This window comes from Pectinophora gossypiella, chromosome 1 (assembly GCF_024362695.1).
Source record: "Pectinophora gossypiella chromosome 1, ilPecGoss1.1, whole genome shotgun sequence".
NCBI lineage: Eukaryota > Metazoa > Arthropoda > Insecta > Lepidoptera > Gelechiidae > Pectinophora > Pectinophora gossypiella.
This window is the reverse complement of record NC_065404.1, coordinates 5,409,422-5,432,770: the sequence shown is the minus strand read 5'-3', so window position 1 is coordinate 5,432,770 and position 23,349 is coordinate 5,409,422. Positions and strand designations below refer to the sequence as shown.

General features: G+C 37.7%; 2 protein-coding genes across 2 annotated transcripts in view; one reads left to right on the top strand and one right to left on the bottom strand.

Moving 5' to 3' along the window:
• LOC126378045 (alpha-tocopherol transfer protein-like) overlaps window positions 1-6,718 on the bottom strand; it is a 63,921-nt gene extending 57,203 nt beyond the window's left edge. The window contains exon 1 of the mRNA XM_050026175.1: window positions 6,600-6,718. The gene's annotated coding sequence lies outside the window, so the exon portion shown is untranslated. The remainder of the gene's footprint in view (window positions 1-6,599) is intronic.
• Window positions 6,719-9,558: 2,840 nt separating this feature from the next.
• The window catches only part of LOC126377912 (clavesin-1), a 54,222-nt gene continuing 40,431 nt past the window's right edge, over window positions 9,559-23,349 (top strand). Inside the window, exon 1 of the mRNA XM_050025988.1 lies at window positions 9,559-9,836. Coding sequence (XP_049881945.1) covers window positions 9,779-9,836 — 58 coding nt within the window. The 5' untranslated portion in view covers window positions 9,559-9,778. The remainder of the gene's footprint in view (window positions 9,837-23,349) is intronic.

The window sequence follows — 23,349 nt, the reverse complement described above, 5'->3', positions numbered from 1 at the left end:
ACACTGTAGAAATAATATGATATCTTAAACTACTCCTTAACATCTTATTACAACATACCTACTAGAAAAAACAAAATAAGTAACTTAAACACCTGAACCTTGAAATAAAATTAACTCAATAAAGACACTATCAAATAACACCATTCTGGATCATAGTCACTTCATTTATAGTCTTTTTCAGAGTACCAACCAGGTCTCCTTCTTCAAACATCCGTATTTTCTTTCTCTTTCTGTCAAATGCCCTTTCATTTTCTTCGTGTACCTTTCGTAGTCCTCCTATGTACTTCTGTCTTTTCTTCCTGTTAAATATCTTATTGTCTTCCTCTTGTACTTTTAGTTTTAGCACCTTATCTTGTACACTTTTGTCCATGCATTCTTTCTTGTTATTTTTATCAAACAATTGACAACATTCCAGATTCTGTTTTATCTTCATAGGCCTGTAGTTGTCAGTCACTTCTGGTACTACTGGAACTTCGGTAACCTGTTGCTCATCACGGGCAGGTAGACACCGTAAAGTCAACTTATTATCATGTGGCATAATCTTAATATCACCAGCATCAATCACAACTGTAGTATTAGCCAGAAAAGGTTGTCCTAAAATGGCCTGATACGGTATAGCAGTGTCCGGTATTACGTGGAACACCACATCAAAAGCATACCCGTCCATTTCCATACTAGTTGTCAACTTGCCATGAGAATACACCTTTGTAGAACCAACTCCTGATATTGTCATATTTTCATCTTCACAACACTTTAGTCCGAGCTTAGAATACGTATCACTCGTTATGAGATTAATGTCACTGCCGGTATCGATCAAACATTGTACTTCTTCTTCACAAATGCGCGATAATTTAAGCGATTTATTCGAAAGTCCACTTTTGAAAACACTAAGTACCGTTGCCGCCTTTGACGTCTGATTTGACGTTGACATTTCTTCATTCGTGTCCGCGTGACTTCGTTCATTCCATTCATTCGCGATCGGAGCGCCCTCTTGCGACTGCACGTATAAAGCTTGCCTATGGAATTCACGCCCACCATCATGGCGACTTGTCGAAGCCGTAGAATTTGTCACGTGATTTATCTTGCAATCTCTGCTTATGTGGCCGAAACTATTGCACTTAAAGCACTTCACGCCTTTCGGACACGCAATAGCCCCATGATCTTGATCGCCGCACTTATAACAATGCTGCCCCTTCACAGATTTTCTACTTTCAAATCGATCCATGCTTGTAGACATCCTTTGGATTCCTTCACCTTCATAACGTTTCTTCATCTTCTCTTTCATAGTTTCATACAACATTAACTTCTCTTTCAATGCACCATACGTAACTACACCGTACAAAATAGCTTTGTTCATTTCATGATCGGTAATTCCGTCAATTATGTACTGAATGGCTACATAATCCGGGAATTTCGCCCTACGGCCCAATTCTTTCATAGTCAGCATGTACTGATAGTATGTCTCGTTCTTGCGCTTTTTCCGTGCACTCATAATCTCGTGCATTTCCTTACAATTTTCTATGGAGTCTGGAAATTCCTTTTGTAACGCATTCTTTAGTTCTTCATACGATTTAAACGGTTTTTCGGACCTCAACCATAGCTCCGCGGTACCAACCAATGATCGTCGCGCTATAATTAACTTCTGCTGCGCGGTCCATGAGAATATCTCGGCGTTATCTTCAATATCCTGCGCCCATTTAGCGGATGAATAGGTTTTATCTTCGGCGCTAAACTTCGGAATAACATCGGCCATTGTACACAAATTCCCCGTACTCATAAATGTAAATTCACCTCTTTCTTCTTTCGTCTTCAACATCTTTCGTCTTATTTCTTCTTTTATTTTCTTATTACTTCGCAAAACACCTTTAATGCTCAGTAAACACCTTTAATACGTCGTAAATCTTCTTTTCATCTTAAATTTTCATAACCTTTTTCCGTCTCGTGCCTGGTAATCTTCTTCAAACTTGGTAATCGTCAACTATATGCCCATCCCGGACGAGCCCCCAAAAATTGTGGGATGGGGCATGAAGAAAACGATTACTATTTCTAATAAACTTTGTTTATTTTGCAACGTTGTATGAGTTTTTACTTTTCCGTTATTCAAAAACACCCGTTCGCCATATCTCTGTCATTCTGCAATCCTTTTCTCTCTCGCTCACTCGTCGCTCTCTTTCACACACTTTGCGTTACGTTTCATTCAGCCTATCATTCCTACATGAATGATAGTGGCATGTAATATCACTTAATTATAGTTTGTCATTGCTAGTCATCCACGCACTGAGTAGAATAAAAATGCGTAAATTATTTTCAGTTAAAATTCAAGAATATCAATTTTATCTTATCAATTTATCAATTTAATTCGATTACAAGGTTACACTCGCTTATTTTTTATTTATTTCATTTCAAAGTTATCGATTAGTAAAATTACCCCAGTTTTAAAATACATTCTAGTTGTTTTAAATTTCAAGCCTTTAAAAAAAATCAGAATTTATTTTTTAAAAAATCGATTTCAAAATAAGAATCTAAATGATGAAGTCGACGCAGCCGGAAACTTTCCAAACTCTAGTATAAGAGTACCATCCCTACACATCACGTTCTTTTTTTGAATAATTAAAAATATGAAAATTCGTTATTCGTTATTATTTTATTTTTTTTCTACTCCTCTACTTTAATCTGGCATTTAAATAACCAAAAAGTCTAATATAAGTACATACATAATTAAACTCTTTGAAAAAGTGTACGCTCTATGGCCTATAAAAGCATTGTTTACAAAGTGTAACTGTACTATAATGTCGCCAAAAAAGCATTGTTGTTGTTTTTTTTTTTTGACCTGGAAACTGGCACCTTTACTTTGTTTGGTGCCATAGATATACTATAAAAAAAAGTATACATTTGCCGCCATTTTCCCGCGCGTTGGAAAATAATTTCTATTCTTTGTATAATTTTTGTTTCATTTAAAATTACGTCGTCGTAGAAAAAGTATTGTATGCAACGTTGTATAACTAGGTCAAAAAATGCTCGTGGCGTCTCTTATTGCGATGTTCGCCAAGGCTCACATCGCAACTCACGCCACTCGCATTTTTTGACCCTTCTTATACAACTGTTGCATAAAATACTATTTTGTATTACAAGAAACGTACCTGTACCACAAATTAGGCACCTTTCATTCTCGAAAAATAACAACGTCCCATTTGGCGATCGCTTACCATCTGTAGTTCACGTTCACTTTCAAGAGCAGGTGACGTCGAATGCGTCGTTTGTAATTATAAAATATTATGCGATCGCATGCTTTCCGTTGCATTCGGTTCAATAATAGAGTGGATGCGTGGTTATGGCCACGTGTAGTGACCGGCGATCGTCAAGGCCGACGGTCGCCCGTCACCGCTGCTGGCCGCTGAGCGACGCTTGCCACTCAGTCTATGTCAGTAAACCAACTATATATTTATCGCAACATTATTGCAGTTCAGCTCGCAGCCACTATTTATATTGACAATTTTAATTTAGGCCTCAGACGTCGTAAAGTCCGTCAGAATCGCTGGTCACTCATATTTTGTCGGCGTATTTTACGTTGAAATGGTACTCAATAATTGCAGCCCAATTGACATAATATACTTGAAGATTGAAGAAGAGCCATCTTTAAAAAAAATACTGTAACTACTCTTTTTTTGTTATTATTTAGAAAAAAAGAAAAGAAATATTTATTTCCATATTGGACGCCATATTAAAAAACTTAAATTTATTTCTCTTGTGATAGCTTTACAGTGTTGTCTTGAGATGATACATAGCGCGAAACGTTCCTATGTCTTCATTTCATTGGACTCTTTTATGTTTTTTTAAAGGTATATTAGATAAAAACTAAACAAAAGAATGGCGACTTGCACAACAGCGACTATGGACTTATCATTACGCGAATAAATATTGAAATTAGAAAACTGGTTCAAAAAATTAATACTTAGAAACTCGAGAGCCTTGGTAGAGGCCTGTGTCGAGCATTGAACAACATACATACATACATAAACTCACGCCCGTAATCCCAAATGGGGTGGGCAGAGCCACAAGTAATCAAAGACAACTTGCACAAGCATTGAACAAGTATAAAAAAAATAAGCGTATAATTAGCTAAAGTACTTACAGAAAAATAAACTGGGTTTTCGGTAGCTAGATCACAATAATGCACATTACCATTAAGGGTATATTATCTATCGCACTGAGGCTTAATAAGATAAGTCAGTTGCTGTTGCTGAAATCAATCAATAGAGATAGTGAGTAATAATTTTAATTAGCCTAATCTTAAATAACCTTAGCCTTCAAGTTTGGCTGAAACTCCAGGGTTGTATTACGTATAGATTGTTGTTGACTAGATTTAAGGAGGCTAGATTGCGCGTCACTTTTCACTTTATATAAACCCACTGCTGGGCACAGGCCACTCCTTAATAATCGGAAGGGGTAAAGACGGAACATAGTCCACCACGCTGCTTTAGTGCGTGTTCACTTTTGTCTTCATATATCTATCCTACAAAAACTTAAACAAATTATTTTAGTTGCGTTAGGCTTACGATCTGGAGGTCCGGGTTCAATTCCCGATGGGGACATTGTCGAAATCACTTTGTGAGACTGTTCTTTGTTTCATTAGGATGTTTCAGGCTTGAATCACCTGATTGTCCGAGAAAGTAAGACGATTTTGTGCTTCGGAGGGCACGTTAACGTTTGGTTCTGACTATTAGCCGTAAAAGCTCCTCCACCAACCTGCAGTGGAGCAGCGAGGTGGAATTGCTCCATACCTCCTACGGTTGTTTGAAGGGAGGCCTGTGCCCAGCAGTGGAAAGTATATAGGCTGTTTATGTTGTGTTATAAGATAGACAATAAAGGTTTTTGAATTGATTCTTTTTATCAAAAAAGTCTATATATTATTTATTTTTAAACCTATCCTTCAGAAAGTCACTGAATCAGCATGAAAAGAATGTTATCTGAACCGTGACATCCGCCGGAGTCTGCACTCATATTACCTAGTTGTTATCGCCGACTAATTCATGTACACGCGTTAACTAGGTTGCGGTGTGGCACTGAACAAGCCTCTATGCAAAAGCATTAGAATCTGAATCAGAATCATTTATTCAACGTAATTATCATAGATAAACTTGTTGAAGGTAAATTTAACATAGTGAATCTACGTCATTTCGCAAGGAGTTATGGCTGAGGAGATGAAATGACAAGAAACTGCAACAGCAACACATCTTTTAAATCAATGTAGGTATACAAGTTCTTAAATTCTTATTTAGAGGAACACATTTAATACCAGGTATTTTTATCATTTAGGTAATCATGAATGTTATAATAAGCTTTTTTATTTTAAGTATGCTTCACACGAGCTTTAAATCTATTTGTGTTTTAGATAAACTAGACTTACGTAATACTAAGTCTAGTTTATCTATATAATAAGGTGTTTTATAAGCAAAGGTGTTTTATTTTAAGACAGTAGTTAAACAAAAACTTTACAAAAAAGGTTATTATAAAGTTAGTGATTATTTAGAAGATATGAATGCATGGGATTAACTGTCTGAGAACTGATATTAGGCAGCTAAATTACTCAATTGTATACCAATATTTTATGTTTATTATTATTTTTTTTTAAAGAACGTCTAGGGCCCAGTGCCGAGGTTTTTCTTGCAGCTTCTTTTCCCCGGCTATACAGGTTGTGAAAAGCTGCAGTAGTTTTAGGCGGATGAGACGTTATGTAAAATTGACGATTCAAAGTGTAACTATGTTACCTATTGAATAAAGATATTTTTGAATTTGAATTTGAATAGATATATTAATAATTTTATAATATACAATGGCCCTGATTCCTGCAGACACAGAATTTTAAGTTATATCTGTCATTTTCTTATCCGCCGAAAAGGATAGACACGGATGATTGACAGCTGATAATATTTTTTTTAAATTAATGAGTGAATGCTAGAACAACCCGACAAATCAAATAGGTATCTCGCTGGTATGCAACCCATTTGACGTGTAAAAGTTTTAGAGGGTTTTTTAGATTTCTGTCTAAAATAGACGTTCCATAAATTTTATACCTGTGTGTGTTATTTTATGTCTGTTGTGTTTTTGTTTGTTTGGTCATTAACCTTAGTAATAATAATATAATTCACATTTTATTTATTATTTACTTTTTGACGATAGGCGTTCGTGGGGGTCATTCTAAGCTTTTGTTGTAACTTCTTTTAATAATATAGGTACCTACTTAGTTAAGTTTTATAATCTGATATTTATATAAGTATAGAATATAAGCCAATATTGTATAACATGTTAATATAAGATTCTGAAAATGTAGTATAATTTGCTACAAGATCTAAATAACCGTTAATATTGATGATAAACTATGACGATTTGATGCGCCTAGGCCATTGCACGAACGGTTGAAACCAAACTATCAGCCGATAACGTTGTTATCAAACAAAGACTTGAAACTATACATTTAATCAAACAATACCGGCTTTTTCATACTTCATTTTTTTCACAAAAATTCTGGAGTCAAGTGAAGTTATTTCATAGATAAATAAAATAATTATTATAAAATAGTATGATAATAAAGTGCTCACCGTATAATAAAGGCACGGTTATCACTATTGCGCGCGATCCGCTGCGCAGCGCGATGTATACTGCGCGATCTGCCTGCGCGCACCAATGCCGCCGCCGGCGCAACGTCGTGTCTGGCGCTTCATATGGTCACTCCACAAGGTACTACATACCTATTACCTACCTAATGTAACGTTTAGCGAACCATTATAAGCTTTATGTACCTACAATCTATCAAAATGTCCCTTTGGACAAATCGTTGCTAACGTCGCTAACTGACGTATCTGAGATTTTTGCAATTTTTTGCACCTTTGCAATTATCAATAAGACACAAATTATTTTAGCAAAAAATGCAAAAGTCAGCCACGAAATGATTGATTACTTATTGAAAATTAAGGATCACATCACCAGCTGACCAAAGCGTCTTAAGACGAGTAAAAGTGTATTTTTTTAAGTGTGTGTGTGTTTTTTTTTTTAAGTGATTTGATTTATCCTTTATTCTACATAATATAATAAAATAAATTAACCCAATGATACCTGTAGCCCAAACACCTCCACCAACCCGCAGTGCAACCAAGCAGCGTGGTGGAGTATGTTCCATACCCCCTCCGGTTGATTGAGGGGAGGCCTGTGTCTAGAGCAGTGGAATGTATATATGCTGTTTATGTTTTTTCAATAATGACCAGGGGGGTTAAAATTGCCACATCAAAGCAATTCATCTAAGCAATATTGCTATTTGACATTTGCGCAATATACGTATAAAAGTAAGTGCGCAATGCAAACAAATTCCGGCCAAATAGTTAATGCCATCTGCGGCAAATCTACAATAAGTCACGTCAAACGAATAATGAAAGACGAAAATGAAACTGTCGTGTAGTGCTCTAACTCGATACAGTACATAATCAAAATCAACCAATCAATGAAAGTAAAAAATATTTAGCCGATTATAATGACGCAATGATACAATTTTTTCTTTCTACATGCGTCCTCTATAATACGACTAAGTTATAAATAGTGTTCATTACAAAGTATACAATATCTTGCAGTACACATGTCGCCAAAAAATAGAGACACGGAACGACAGATGTTTTTCTGACAATACATACATAAAATCATATAAACTAGGATAGATAAAGCTACAAAAAGGAATAATAATAAGTCCGAGATATGAAAAAGACATACAATAATAATAATAATTAGTTGATTTATGGTTCTGTTCCCAAAAAATATAAGGTACCTTTATTGTTATAAAAACAAAACCTCTGGCTCTCCAATTGAAATTACCGGCATGAGCACTGGTATTTACCTATAAAAAATAAAATTGACTATTCATGGAAGTAACAAGTACTAGTAAACGTACCCATGACTCTACATTACGTATGTATTAATTTTTCTATGTAAAATTTAATGCCCTCTTACGGGAAACGAAGGAACTAAATAATCTAAGACGTTACAAGACCGTTTTCCTCCCGCTTACTTTTCTTTTTTCCATATAGCTAGTTCTGCTACTCGCCGGTAGATGGCGCTAATTTCGTTTTCACTGAAAGTTATATACGATAATACTTATATGGACTTATTTAGCCACTTGTTTACATTATATTTTATTACCTATAATGTATAATGATCATGCATCAACAAGCCAAAATTAAAAAAACTTATGCATGTAATTGCTTTTGACTCTACATTTTGTTGGAGTTAAAAAGGATTTAACACCAATACAAATTACATACCCACATACTTAACAAGACGCTCTTCATGTTTGGATTATAGATAATTGATATCACGTGGTATCCACTATTCCAAATAGGCTCGCCCCCTTTTACATGGGACTTAAGTATAGCTAATTAAAACACATAATAACGGGTTCTTACCGCGTTTAAATGGGGATATGAGACTCCCGATATTTAAGTATAGCTGGCGAGTATAGGCTGTTTAGCATGATGCTTTGATGTTATGTTGCTGTCAAATCGTTTGTGATTTAAAATATATAGGTAAAATACATTCATCATCACCAGCCCATTAACGTCCCCACTGCTGGGGCCTTCCCTATGGATGGATAGGGAGATCGGGCCTTAAACCATCACGCGGGCCCAGTGCGGATTGATGGTTATTAACGACTGCTAATGCAGCCGGGACCAACGGCTTAACGTGCCTTCCGAAGCACGGAGGAGCTCGAGATGAAAACCTGACCAATATTTGTTTGTTTCTCATTAGTACCGTAGGGTCAAACCTTGACCCTAGAAACCCTTTCGACATCGTAATAATATTCGAAACGTAACGTAACGCGTTGTATTATAAGTATACTTATTACCTTCTAACTTTCTACTAAAATACTCAGTAACCTGCATGTTACCACAGGACCACCAGTAACTACTTATCACGTTGGTCTAAACAGAGAGCTAGGTGAGATATGGGTACTCAGTTCATCTTGCGATGGATGTACCTCTGATTCAGCCTACAATGTCCTAGCCATTCAAAGGACAGTCTCACAAAGTGATTTTCGACAATGTGTCCACCAGGAATCGAACCCGGATTTTCTGATCGTGAAAACTATCAAACATACATACATACATAAACTCACGCCTATTTCCCACCGGGGTAAGCAGAGACTATAGAATTGAAGCGATTGAGGAATGTGGAGGAAGCAGGAGAAGTGTGTCAGGATCGAAGCAAATGGAAATGGAAAACTATCAAAGTAAAATCAAATTAGGTCTATGTCTGACAGGACAACAACTCAAATCGAATAACTATGAGCAAACAATAATAATCACACACCGGATTTCAAAATCCATCGATTCAATCACAATCTGTGAATCTTCAATTTGATGTAAGTCAAGATAACTCACTATCTTCGTGGGCCCTTTGGGCTTATAAAAGTGCATGCACGTCTGTGTGTGATATATTGATAAAACACGTGTGGTAAAGTCGTATAGTCGCTTTATAAAGTGGACTGAGAGGGAACTTTCGCTCCACAACAATCAGTCTCACTTCAAACGTGCGCGCAACCGCACGCATCGCGCGACCGCAATTCTTTATTTACATCGAGAAACCAAAACATGAGATAAACTTCATTCGAAATACAATTTAAAAATTGAAAAAACTAGTATTTGTTCCAAATACAATTTGCGAGTTGTTAGAGTGTGATATTTTGAAAGTTCGCAAGCTCTGTGTTGTCGCCGAACAAAAAGTTTAGTGGGTGACGATGCCGGCCGAAGCGGAACCAACCTCGAGGATCGTGCTGCGGGAAGTCACACCAGAAAGTAAGTACTCAATAAACACTACAATAAGGTTCAAATCTATCATCTTCCATGCAGTCAGCATAATGCAAGCAGTCTCCGATAGATACAATCAGTTCAGACAGTATTTTAAATTTGTCAGAACTACCAGACAGAAGAAGAAATTTAAAGCTCATGTTAGGAACTTACTTAGTATAAAAAAGCTTATTATAAGATTAATGATTACTACATGATATAAATGCCTGGTATTAAACTTGTGAAAACATTGCTGTTGCAGTTTCTTGTCATTTCTTCTCCTCAACACTTTGCGAAATGACGTAGATTCACAACTGTTAAATTGACCCTCAGCAAGTTTATCCATGATAATTAAGTTAAATAAACGATACTGATTTCTAAAACTGACATAGGTGTCCAAACTTTTGGGCAATATTAGGACAAGTGGTTACTTATGACACGGCACTGACAGTACTCGTACTCCCAGGATCAACCCAAAAGGTTTTATGAATACCTTGATATTTTCGTAGTCACAATGCAGTCGTTATAAGACCGCCAAAACAGAAGAGACTTTGAAGTGGCCTTTACTGCTACAGTGGTCAAGTAGGCTAAAAAAATGGATGATTTTTTTAAGTGTCTATCTATACCTACGGAAATCCAAGGCTCGGTATGGATTCTGGGCGAGGACCCTCAGCTCTCCCCATATGTCCAGCCAAGTAGTTAATGCCTTATTCGGCAACTCTACAATAAATCATGACAAAAAATCTTTCGGTACATTCGTCAAAAAAGTACCCAAATGCACAATTAGAAAAAGGATTATGATTATGATTATGGATGTATAGTGTTTGAGAGTTGTTTTGGAATTTGTAAAGGCACTCTTCAATTATACTCCAATGTAGGGTAACACAGGTTTATTCTTCTCACTACAATGAGAGAGGTACGTGCAAGAGGCAAGCATGGAATGGACCAAAAATCGATAAGCCGATAGTAAACGGAGTGAAATGAAATAGGCGGGAAGCGCGAAACATGCGACGTGCATTCTGCGTGCAAATGCAAATGGTGGATTATCAATAAATCATCATCATCAATTTAAGAGCCACGCTCTTGTCGGTGTAGCATTTTCCATTCCAGTCTAACAAAGGCCAATTCCTTGACTTCCCTATAAGACACGACGTTAACCTTTTCTTTAATCTGTTCAATAAATGCTAATTATTATTATCGTCAATTAAGTTATCTCAATTTCTACAAACAAGGAAAAAATATCTGTAAAACATAACATTTATTTAAAACTATCGTTTTATCGTGTACACAATGAAAAAGTTATAGTCGCAGTTACCAAATGATAACAAAATAGTAGGTACAATATCACTAGGTGCATGCAAAATGTGTTTTGTTTTTAGTGCACTATAAAATAAGAACGTTAGTAAGAACGAATTTATTAACCTTCAAAAAGGAAGGAGGTTATTTTTTTTTCATTACACTCAAGCAGGATTTTTGTATTATTGTAAACTGTATCTTCCAAAAATGATCTAAAGAAGAAAGAAAAAAGGGTTCTAGATGCGACAGTAATGTTGCGACATGAGTTTTTTTTTAATGTAGTTATCATGCAAAGCATTAATGTTTAATAATAGTATTTATAGATGCAAACGGACATAAAGCCGTGCCATTGCGAATTCATAGAAGAATGCATCATGCCTGGCAAAATAGTGAGGTTTATGCTTGTAACTTAGAGTACAAAATGCGTTTTATTTCTTATGTTACTTTTTTTATGTGTGATAAGCGAGCATTTGACCATAATCTCACCTGACGACCTGACGATGGGGCCGATGATGGGACATGCAAGGTGATCGATCGCAAGGCCTTTTCCTAGCACTCAAGCCCATAAGCAATTTCGATGCGTATATAAACATGAGAACTGTTTATTTGTATCTGAAAATTACGGATGTATTCTCGCGTACGCATACAAAGAGCGCTCTTTCAATGCCAATGACATTATTGTGATTGTTCGATGAATCATGCGCATCTAGTCGCACTCCCGATCTGCGCGCGGGCACTGTACTTACACGATTATTCATTTACTACATCTATACATTGCACATGTGAAGACTAATGTGCGATCGTTGGCTATTGTTTAAAATGTAAATATTTGGGATGGTCTAAAATAATTGATATCACGTGATTTAAAAGTGAATCTTCATTTCTATGAAATGTGTTTTTGGAGGTAGGTATGTGACCTAACCTCTAATTGGGTTGGTTTTCCCTTCGGGTTGGAGGTTTGTTAAGCAATTGCTTCTCCTGTATGCTTAGAAGATGATGTGATTTAAAGGAAAACACTGCGAGGTCCCACATAAAACAAAACAAAATCGATGACATGTGAATTGACCTATCAATTGTTGTAATTTGCCGTTGGGTTGTAAGGTCACATTGTCGAATAAATACCTTATTATAAACAATAGGAGTGGTCTTTGGCGTGTTCTATAGTAAGCCGAACACCAGAGTTGTTCGTAAGATGATCCGTGCTTGGAGGGTACGTCAAGCAGTCGCGTCGGTCCCTTACTTAGTAAGTAAATGCATTATGTAGTCGTTACATGAACTATGTCAGTGGGCTTTGGCTCAATAGTAACTGTAATATATTCAATAAAACGGCATTTGCATTTTTATCAATCATATTTTGACATGACATAAAACCATAAGTAAAAACATAGATATACCACAGGTCTCCCGCCTAAATCTTGTAGTTAGCTACTATTAGTTGTTACTGAGGTCTGCAGCATCTGGTCGACGTGCCACTTGCAGGTCTCACCATCATCCGTTCTCACCAGATAGTGCACCGGCCCCAGTACTCTCACAACCTCGCCAAATTTCCATCTCTGGGACAGTTTCGTATAGTTTCGGACCCGTACCCTCTGACCTAAACAGAACACCCTCGTCTGCGGGTCTTGTCGCGTGTTGCGTTCGGTGTTCGTCACAGGGCCTCTGAAGCTCACGTGTAGATGTGCGAGTTTATCCATTTTCTACTCCTCGTCGCCAATTTGTAATATATTTAATAAGAACGGCATTTGCATTTTTATCAATCATATTTTAACATGACATAAAACCATAAGTAAAAACGTAGATATACCACGGTAACCCTGACTCCAGTGTTATTGAAGTTACTCATTGGTCTCACAACCCACACGAGAGGAGAAGATAAACAATAGTCCTCCGTAGCCATCATAATACGGTCACGTGGTTACACGATTCGAGGTGTTATGCGAAATCACGTGTCAAAGTCCGCTATATCCCAATGGGATTTGAAGATCACGTTACACGTCGGCGTCAAGTGTATACCACCGGATAGCAAAGTATCTTTTATGCTGCCTAGAAAGCCATTTATCGAACCCCGGGCCCTTTTTAGGTTGGAAATTATTATGTCATCATCACTAATTTAAGAGCCACGCTCTTGTCGGTGTAGCATTCTCCATTTTTAAGGGAAAAATAGGCCAGTGATTTCCCTCTTGCCTTCCGCCCCGCAGTACTCTGTCTGACGCGATTGGGATGGCGCCCAGAGTAGTCTTTTCAAAGGCGTACTAGGACTCCAGTCCTCCACCTCTGAATAGTACTGACAGTTACTGCTGCCCTCTATCAGGTTCCAGGTTACAGTCCCTGTGACTTACCCCTTCCGTCCTGCATTGCCGTACCGATGGCTCCCATCTCCGCCTTTGCAACCGTTGAGGTCTTCACCCGTATCCGTAAGCAAGGGTTTTGGTCTGGGTCTCTATCCGAACTCAGCCACCATCTCACTCCGGCCTACTGAAGCAAAAGGCGCCCACCCCCGCGGCAAGGACGCGGCGAACAGGAATTGCAGGGCCCAGTGTAGGGCAGAGAAGATGACTGTCCCCCCTGGGGCCGGGTTAATGGTCTTGTATGAAACCAAAACCAAAGGCATTTCAAGCATCTACTTGATTCATATTCCGACTTCTGACTATTGTTCTTCTTCTATCGTGTGGGATGTGAGGTCAATATCCGACCTCAATAACAGTAGAGTCAGAGTTACTGTTCAGCCAAAGTCCCCGAACATAGATCAAATAATGTCTACATAATATTTATATTTACTAAGTAAATAGTAGCCGGATCCGACTGACTCACATACACAAAATAAAGACAGATCTAAAGTTTTATTTTTTCTGTTTAAATTATTTATGAATTTGAATCAAGAAAAACGTAGTAATAAGTGCGACATTTTGTCACGGTTTTCTATGACGTCTCAGGTTGCTTTTTCATACAAATTCCATAGAAGATTCGTGTTTTGACGTTTAGTAAAAAGTAACAGATTTGACTAGTCGAAAATTACCCTATTATGAAAAATGTGTTAACTCATGTCTATCGAATCCCCTGCGACATACACCATCATCAACATCTTTGAAAGACTTTATGAATGTTAGTTTATAGTTTACATTAATTAATTACATAAATAAAGTTTGTAAAGTGATTTCCACTCGAAAGAATTTAAATATCAGAAGTGTAAAAATACATTATAGAAGTAATCTATTTCATAAACTTGCCGTGTATAATTTCACCAACTTGGTGACAAAAAGTTTGCGTGATCTTTCCACCCATTGTTGTTGGTTACCAGGCCCGCGTGCAGATTTGTTGTTGCATATCAAACTATTATTTACTCTGTCGCCACATTCTTGAACGGCTTTCAGCACAATTAGCCAGAATAGACGTCTGAACTGACACAAAGAATGCGTTTGATCCACTGATTTTTATTTTGTTTCTCTTTCAGTCCAATTTCCTGTCTATTTCAAGATACAGGTAGCATAAATACCAAAGAGATTCCACTGGTATAACTTATAAAGACAAACTCTATCCCACACATAAACTCACAAAATTCAAAATACTTATTTATTTTCTTTACAAAACTAATTAATGTGCTGAAGTCTCCTTTTAAGCAAGAGATACCTGAACCAGGAGGTCCTGCTCCTATATAGAGTAGAAATTACAGTGGAAAAGTTAGTGGGGGGGGGGGGGTACGTGATACCTCCAATATAATTATATACTAATTGAGCATTTAAGTATTAATTACAAATATATTAATTGTATATCACCCTTTTTATGCCTGTCTACAAGGTATATTTTTTTTTAAGTTTTTGACTGATAACAGGATATTCACAATTAGCACTAACATCCTTTTTATGTGATAATTTTAACATTGTGCAACAATTACAGATAATGTGAAATAGGTCGCGGATGCACTTTGTCTGATAAAACTAAAAACAGAGCTTGTTTATTAAAATGTTCCTATTTATTTGTAAATGTATGGTGTCACCATAAGTTCATATATGCTCAGAACCAACATACCAACACATAAGGAAAATTAAATGTTTGAAAAATAATATTTATATACTTATCTAAATATGTTATGAACGCCCCAATCAAAACAACCCTCCTTGATTACTCAATGATTGGCAATTGCCTCCTATTACCATGGCCATACTGTATTTTTCCTTTCCATAACCATATTATGCACGTGCATAGTTCACGAGAAAATACCATTATATTATACTTAAGTGTAGTTTAAGTAAGTTCATACAGACCTTCTTAGATGTGAAGCGGCAATATATTTTACAACAAAGGCGGATATAAATAGATCTATGTTAATACACTAAAAGAGAAGTATGTAATTATAAAATGTATAATTATAATTATAAAATAATAATTAGACACAAGGAATTTATTAAAAACAGCCTCGAAGTGTTTGAAATGTGGTGTTGGAGGAGGATGGAAAAAATAAGTTGGACGAAAAGGGTTACTAATGAAGAAGTGCTAATAACATTAAGGGATAGGAGACAAATATTGAAAGTTATTGAGGACCGAAGAGGCAAGATGATTGGATACCTAATAAGACACGACGAATTCATTAAAACATCATCATAGAAACTAAGATATAATGTAAAAGAGGAAGGGGAAGACCAAGAAGAGCTTACACGGAGCAAATTAAAGCGTCATGTCTCATAAGGAAGTGTAAGAATTGGCCTTCGATAGACAAGAATGGAGAATGCTTCACCGACAAGAGCGCGGCTCTTAAATTAATGATGATTCGTGTGAATCAGAAATACAACTCAATTTTTGTTACCGGACATTTGGAAAAAGTATCATTTTATTTTCTTACTTTGGACAAATTCCCCTTTAAAATGACACCTACCCATACCTACGTATACAATAAGGCTTATACCTATTGGTATATCATGTTTTTTTTGTCAGTTATTAAAATCCGATAACGAAACGTGAGTCGATTTTTTTGGACACCACTGTACATACATATAGTATTTATTAGCTAGAATTTAAGTTTTATTCTTTTCACATTTGGTACTAAGTATACAAAAGTTAACCTTTTGACTAACGTGTTGGCTCGGCCATTATTAGATGCACCCTATAAAAATAATTATCAATAAGTACGTACGTACGTTGGTCCCGGCTGCATTAGCAGTCGTTAATAACCATCAATCCGCACTGGGCCCGCGTGATGGTTTAAGGCCCGATCTCCCTATCCATCCATAGGGAAGGCCCGTACCCCAGCAGTGGGGACTTTAATGGGCTGATGATGATAATGAAGTACGTAAAAAATAACAATAAAAACAACACCAGCTTATTATGATGCTGCAAAGCGTCCAAAACGCTGGCAGCATTTCCCCTCTGAACCGCCAGGCCTATTCTCTGCGCAAAAAAGCTGCCAGCTCCTGGATCACCAGTTGCCTCAATGAGACGCGCCAAAATTTCATTCAATTTTTTTTATGTTTTAGATGTCTGTTATTAATCTAAAACTGATGATGATCATCTTACCCTATTACTGAAAACTAGCGGAAAAACTACACATTATTCGGCAGATGCCCAAGTAAGGTTGCGCCTAAATCTTATTATCACCTTACTGAACTATTTGTAAGAAACTTGCAAATCTACGTTGACCCAGACATACCTTTCCTAATCGGCAAACATTGCCAGCTACTATCATTATATAACTGTGTACGTTTACACCAAAAACGTATATGAAATCAGTCCCATTCCAGATGAATATGTATGAAGTTAAAAATGACTGTGTTTACGCGAACAGCAAACAAGCGAGAAACATTTTAATTTTACAGAATATACATTGCATAAAATTCATTATTATGGAATGAGCAATTTCAATGCTAATGGTGACGACTAGTCAACTAATGACGACTTCGACAGAAGTCGTAGGTACATGAAGATGGACAAAAGACAAAGACAGCAGCTTTGCAGCTGATTGAGTGTCGAGTCACGGAATTATAGTGTTAGGAACTAAATATCATTATACTATCGCGTTACGATTGTGTATTTTATTATATTTTGTACGTGACACGTTCCACGGTAAATAATATACATGGTAATATAATATATAGTATAATATCGTACCTACCTATATCTATATTGTACCTATATAATTCAGGCACTTAATTGGTTTTTGCGTATTATGCTACAACAACATGAATACATTCAACCGCACGCTTTTAGTAAAAACGACAGAGGGATTGTGTCCCTCCAATATGATGGACCATTAGGGTTCTATCTCATGGTCCATACCGACCCCGCCGGCGTGCTCGACGATTTCCCTCAATCAGCGCTTATCGCTATCGACCCACTAGGGTCGATTAATTCTTTCAAGTATCTTTTCAAGAGCATATCATGCTAATACACAAAATACTATATATTACTTCCGTTTCAAAACTTTTAAAATAAAATAGATACATAAAGTTTATGAAATATTAAAAAATCATTATTCAGGAAATTTTTAAAAGTTATTAACCCCTATTGCCACCTCTTAAGAATAATGTTTCTTTAAAATATTTATTTAACCTAATTTATAATTGAGAATGTAACTATTCGTAACAACCTTGAAATACGTATTCGTACAAATCTTGACCGTAATTGTCTTGTAACAATTTATACAAATAACACGGTCTGATTTATACTTACTATTTTTGTCTGGAGGGTTTATTGATGATAACAAAAGAATGTTTATATCTCAATTTGGGTTTTATCATCCGAACTCGTATAGGTAACGTGCATTACGTAGTTGAGTACTTACCTACCAAAGGCATCATAGGTACGGTTTGAAACCATGTCACATTAACTTTTTTGACAAATTAAACCGAATGTCTCATTGAATGTCAAATATGGTAATGCGACAGGGTTCTATAGTGGGCACATGATATTGCCCATGACTATACATCATACAAATCCTGGGGTAAGTAAATATTTTATAATAAACTAACCGTCGTTCGTCGTCATCTATATATATATACCTATTGATGTATATTATGTTACTATAGTAACACGTTACCTACGATTTTCGAAAAACGATTTTTTACTTCTTTTGTTTCTTTGTTTTATATTTGTTTTTTTTTGCAACTGGACGGAACTTTAACAATCGATAAAAGGTTATATAAAAAGCTTCTACCAATAACGACCACATGTTGTAGCATATCACTTTGCATCCACCCATACATTATAAATGGTAGCTATCGAATCACGTCGTAAATACCACGTCCATCAACCAATGACTTATTCATCGGTCGTTATTTCTGTACTGCTTCAATTGTATTTTTAGTTTTACTACCTTCGCCTTTGCGTACCTGAAATGATTTCTATTCCCTGACCTGTATTGCGTTATTTGTAATCAAACACGGATTGAAGCTTGAAACCGGCCCGGGACCATAGGCGGCCTGCAGGACTTGCCACCGCTGGTAGGACCCTTTAGCCTTCACCACAATAGGTAGGTTCTCAAGACCTTCAAGTAGTGGCAAAAAGGCATAGAGCTCATTTAGTTCAGTTTACATACAACATAAACAGCCTATATACATCCCACTGCTGGGCACAGGTCTCTCCTCAATCAACCGGAGGGGGTATGGAGCATACTCCAACACGCTGTTCCAATGCGGGTTGATGGAGGAGTTTTTACGGCTAATAGCCGGGACCAACGGCTTAACATGCCCTCCGACGCACGGAATGATCTTACTTTTTCGGACAATCAGGTGATTCAAGCCTGAAAAGTCCTTACCAAACAAAGGACAGACTCACAAAGTGATTTCGAGAATGTCCCCATCGAAAATCGAAGCCGGACCTCCAGATCGTGAGCCTAACGCTCTAACCACTAGACCACGGAGGCTGTTCAGTTTATCTATGACAAAAATAATAATTTCGATCACCTACACTTACGCCGTCTATTTTTGCTGAGCGAGGGTCCCAACACCCTTAAATGTTACAAATGTGGCGGTAGCGCGCGACAGCCACCGATGGTCACGGCTGGCCCGTTTGTGCCGAGCCTAAAGCTGACTTTAGCGATATGCTCTAGATGATTAGCAACTGGACGGTACTGAAAAGTATCGGCGCCCGAAGGACGTAATATACGATCCCGACGACCCGATTACTCTAGCCATAGAGGCAGCCAATCAGCTCGCGACACCAAACACTTCAGAGCCCCGATATCGACCCCGCCGGCGTGGTCGACGATTTCCCTCATTCAGCGCTTATCGCTATCGACCCACTAGGGTTGATTAATTCTTTCAAATATTTTTCCTCTCAGACGACGCCCTGAGCCGAGGTTCGCGCCCAACTGGGCACCCTCAGGCCTGTTGTCTTAAACGTTGTACCGGGTGAGAGCCTTCAGCGCTCCCCATTTGTCCGGCCAAGTAGTTAATGCCATCTGCGGCAAATCTACAATAAGTCACGTCAAAAAAAAAAAAAACACGTAATTGTTTACTTCCAATCCAACACTATACGCCCGCCATTCCTAATGGTCGCTTCGGGGATATTCCAGACTAGATAGAAGTATAATACACAAAGTACTAACCAGGAATGACTAATGAAGCCGTGTATACAAATTAGCTATTAACATGTATTAGTCACGCAGTTAGATTATAAAATGGTCTTTGTTTGTGTCGTTAGTGTAATCCGTGATAGCCCAGATGGAAGAACTCGTGATTTACATCATAGGGACACGGTTCGAATCCCGGGATCAAAACCACAGAATTTGACATTTTGAGTTTGAATTCATGTTTGGACCATACAAATACAAATATACTTTATAACACCAAAATAAAAGGAAATATTTACACATTACTCTTAACTAGGTACACGGCAAATGGCGGCCTTATTGCTTAAAGCGATTTCTTCCAGACAACCGTAAGGATATCATAGATAATATAATTGATCTCGTGCTTTCCAGGATTTGTGCCCGGTTAAAGGCAGTAGCCTCGCCCCCTATTGCATGGGACTTAAACATGCGAAGAGTGGTTGTATAAACTACATTATATACACCTGTGCCTACCCCTTCGGGGATACAGGCATGTTACGTTATGTTAGCATATAGGCAATCTAAATCTATGCACCTTTAAACCAGGTATTGTAAAGATATTCACATTTGTATGCCTCTAAAGACTGATTGTCATTTGAATTGAACAGGGTTAAAGCTCGGTCATTAGTCCCGTTCGTATTGGTTTTAAGATTGTCTAGAAGTTGCACTATAGACCCCACTTATCAGTCAACCAGCTGAACCTAGAGGCTTTACCACTAAACTGTGTTTAATCCCTCATCTGTCGGGATATAAGACATAAGATTTTACATTGGGTCTGATCGATAACTGTCTTCTTTTTGTGACATGAGTTATTGTAGATTTGCCGCAAATGGCATTAAATTGGCCGGACAAATGAGGAGCGCTGAGGGCTCTTTACCGGTACAAAAATTTAAGACAACAGACCTGAGGGTGCCCAGTTGAGCGCGAACTCTGGCTCAGGCCGGCGAATGAAAGGATTATGTTTGAAAGAATTAATCGACCCTAGTGGGCCGATAACGATAAGTGTTAATGATGGATGTCTGCGCAGATGATTTATTAAGAAAAATTAGAGCTAAGCAAACGGAAACCCAATTTTGAAATAATTAGATTACTAACTACCTACTAGCTAACATAATATACGCATATAAGATACTTCCCTACTTACTGAATAGTTTGCCCGAGAACATCCGTCTAGAACCAAATAAAAGTAAATATAAAAAATTACTTAAACAACACCTTCTAGACTCGTGTCGTAGCTAACTTATTATTCCTAGTTAACTTATGTTATTAATTGACTATTAGATATAAGTTCATATTATTAGTAGAGACTCTTTCCTGCAGACAAACTGTTTAAACAGTTTTGCAGGGCATTGATAATTGTATTTTTAGTATTAAGATTTAATAAATAAATAATATACATTGTGCAATTCCAACAATCTTACATACATACGGGTCAAATACATAACCTCCTGTTATCCTCCATCCTCCTTTTTATGACATCATTATTCATTCATTTTTCATTTCATTTCACACCAAGGTACAATTACAACTTCCACCCATTATTATTCTGATCAAAAAAAAAGCAATATAGGTAGCAAAATTATTCTATACATAATGTGATCCAAATATGAAGCAACAATTAGTTTTATATATGTTTCTGCCATTACATTATATTTTTGAATAATTATGTAAGTACCCCAGTAATGAGAAAATAGGTAATTATCACGTTAAATGTGAACAACGCCATCTATCGTGTGTTTGGGGAACGTCGATTGGAAAGTCCTTCATTGGGCCACCACGGGGCGTTTGACATAAAGTCACGGACGTCATAATCATATTCTATGAGATTGCACATCATCATCATCATCACCAGCCCAATAACGTCCCCACTGCTGGGGCACGGGCCTCCCCTATGGATGGATAGGGAGCCACGCGGGCCCAGTGCGGATTGGTGGTTATTAACGACTGCTAATGCAGCCGGGACCAACGGCTTCACGTGCCTTCCGAAGCACGGAGGAGCTCGAGATGAAAACTTTTTTTTTTGTGATCACCCATCCTATGACCGGCTTTTGCGAAAGTTGCTTAACTTCAACAATCGCAGGCCGAACGCGTTTACCGCTGCACCACCGAGCTCCTCGAGATGAGATTGCACATTTCTGATATGATCTTAAAAGAATTTAGGATTTAGGCACGTGTCTAGATGTACGTATAAACCAATACCTACTTAGGACACGATAGTACTATCTATGTCCGATTAACGGCGCATAGTGCTGATGAAGACTTCCGATATAAAACAGACGTGTGGTACGTGACGTTTCCACAACGTCGGACCAAGTCGGTCTATTGATGATCTCACACGTCTTTGTCTCGAGATAAGCCTTGGAAACCTGGATACCTATATTCCCGAGTCAAGGTGAGGCACAAGGGCAAGTTATAACCAATAATGACGTCAGCAAACTTTTTTTTTGACGTGACTTATTGTAGATTTGCCGCAAATGGCATTAACAACTTGGCTGCACAAATGGGGAGCGCTGAAGGGTCTCACCCGGTACAACGTTTAAGACAACAGGCCTGAGCGTGCCCAGTTGGGCGCGAACCTCAGCTCAGGGCGTCGTCTGAGAGGAAAATATTTGAAAGAATTAATCGACCCTAGTGGGTCGATAACGATAAAGCGCTGATTGAGCGAAATCGTCGACCACGCCGGCGGGGCCGGTATCGGGATCCTGAAGTGTTTGGTGTCGAGAGCTGATTGGCTGAGTATCCTGTTAATGCACAGTTCGTTCATCACACCTTTTTTTTGACGTGACTTATTGTTGATTTGCCGCAGATGGCATTAACTAAATTCATCACACCTACCTAATATGAAAATAATTTAAAAGAAGTAGGTGCTACAATGCCAGTAAGGATCAATCAAACATTGTTCTTCGTACAACTACGCATCGCAAAGTGAATTAGCATCGCATACAAAACCTGCTCAGTTACGTAAAGTAATAAAATCCAGTTTAGTTCAACAAGTTTAAATTGAATTCCACTTAAAATGCCTATCAGTTTTTGGTGTTAGCCACGCGGTTATTAGACATTTATATGTGTGTGTGTATTGTGTAACACACACACAAACTGCTGCACGCTACACATGCATTCTGCCGAATGTTTACTAGAATATAGAGCATTGAGAACCTGCTATTCGAAGGTAAATGCAATATTTGTTGGCCCTCTCGGCAACGGCAGTCGATGCCAATAGTTACAAGTTCAAACGCAGTTTAAAGGTCATTGTTTAGACTGATAATTCGGTAATATCACGAATAACATCGTGTTCTACAGTAAGTAGAGTTAGGTGGATAAAAGATATTAGGTAGTAGAAGTATACAGTCTTCATTTTTCTTCTTCCATAGTTTATAATATGCAACATATCTCTAGAGATATCTCGTGTTCACGGTCTGCTCACCTAACCTGAAGATTTGACAGGTCCGGTTTTTTACAGAGCGACTGCCGGTGTCACCTTCCAACCCGCGAAGGGAAAACCAGCCCAATACAGGCTAGGTCGCATACCTCCGAAAATGCATTTCTCGGGAATGTGGGTTTTCTCACGATGTTTTCGTTCACCGCTGATTTTGCGGGAATGTGGGTACCTATAGTTTTTAATATGCATTTCAAACAATAAAATAAAAGGGAAAAATATTGGTAAAATGTGTATGTACGAAGTAAAAG